This window comes from Monodon monoceros, unplaced genomic scaffold (genome assembly GCF_005190385.1).
Source record: "Monodon monoceros isolate NGI ecotype Baffin Bay Population unplaced genomic scaffold, NGI_Narwhal_1 Super_Scaffold_20, whole genome shotgun sequence".
NCBI classification, from domain to species: Eukaryota; Metazoa; Chordata; class Mammalia; order Artiodactyla; family Monodontidae; genus Monodon; species Monodon monoceros.
The window spans coordinates 103,865,294-103,866,592 of record NW_021703777.1 but is presented as its reverse complement, the minus strand read 5'-3'; the positions used below and the strand labels follow the sequence as shown (position 1 = coordinate 103,866,592).

The 1,299-nt window shown below is 70.1% G+C and overlaps 1 protein-coding gene across 4 annotated transcripts in view; it reads right to left on the bottom strand.

Annotated features, from left to right (window-relative positions):
* The window catches only part of NPNT (nephronectin), a 77,457-nt gene extending 76,384 nt beyond the window's left edge, over window positions 1-1,073 (bottom strand). For 3 of the 4 annotated variants that reach the window (XM_029235687.1, XM_029235688.1, XM_029235686.1), the window contains exon 1: window positions 784-1,021. In XM_029235687.1, coding sequence (XP_029091520.1) covers window positions 784-854 — 71 coding nt within the window. In that variant the 5' untranslated portion in view covers window positions 855-1,021. Of the gene's footprint in view, window positions 1-783 lie in introns of all 4 variants that reach the window. The other variant, XM_029235685.1, reaches the window with a different exon arrangement.
* Window positions 1,074-1,299: the final 226 nt, after the last annotated feature.

The following is a 1,299-nucleotide window of genomic DNA, read 5'->3' as shown; positions in this document are numbered from 1 at the left end:
ACACACACACACACACACACACACACACACACACACACACACACACAGTCGCGGGAACCGATCCGGCGATGGGGAAGAGGGCTCCGCGCGCAGAGGCGGGAGGAGAGGCTGAGTGACAAGGGAGCGGAGCACAGCCTTGCGTTGTTGGAACCTGTCAGAGCACGCAGGAGTCAGGCTCGCCCTGTCTCGGGAGCTGTGTGTGCGTACAGACACACAGACACCACACAGACACACGCACGCAAAGTTCCCCACCCCCGCCAAGGAAACCAAGTGGGGAGGCAAACAGGTCCCTCCCTGAAAACCCAGTCGCTTCCTCTCCCCACCCTTTGTGCGAGCTGCCCTGACAGCTCCCAGCCGGGATTTGGCCCCGACCACCTAGAAGTTTCCCCACTGCAGAGCTGTCTAAACCAAGAGCGAGAGTTTCCCAGCCAAGAGATGTCCCGCACGTCACCTCCTCTGGGGCGGCTAACCCGCGCCCTCAGAACCCAGACGCCCGGCTCGAGCCTCCCTCTCTCCCAGCCCTCTTTGCCGAGCCGTGGGTGGGCGGCTCGCGCCGCCGCGCAGCCTCTCCCGGGGAGCCGCGGCCGGGTTCCCGGACTCGCAGGGGGCGCGCCCTCCAGGCCTCGGGCAGCCACTGGTAGAGAGGGCGGCTCGACGGCTCTCCTCCCGCCGAGGCTGTGCGGTAGCCCAACTTCTGGAGCGAGAGCAGAGAGGGGGAACCCCAGGGCGGTGTGAAATTAGCGCTGCAACGAGCAGGAGAGGGCGCCCCGGGGCCCGACTCACCTCCCGTCGAACTCCGCGGCCGCCTGCAGATAGAGCGAGGACCCGAGCACCAGCGCCAGGAGGAAATCCATGTTGGGCGACGAGTCCCGCGCGGCGGCTCAGCTGCGCGCGGCGAGCAGGTTGGGGGTGCTGGGCTCGCAGGAGAGGCGCGTTCGTCTCCCCTGAGGAGCTGCGGCAGCCGGGAACCCCTGCGGCCGCCGCGGCTACTGCTGCCGCTCTCTGAGGAGGGCGGCGCGGCGCGCAGCCGGAGCAGGTCTGCGCGCGGCGTCCCGAGCCCCCTCCGGCTCCCTCCCCGAGAGGGGAGGTGCTGCAGGGGAAGCTGCGCCGCCTGCGGGGAGGGGCGGGGGGCGCGCGTGCGCCCGACTAGCCGCTCTCGGGGCCCCGGGTGAGGGGTGAGGGCGCTCGGCCCGGCTGCGGGAAGCTCGGGGGCGGGGGCGCCGCGGGAAGGCAGCGTCTCTTGGGGACCAGCCAAGCGGGGTGAGCGCCAGGCTGGGAGGAAAGTTGCAAGCCTGGCCT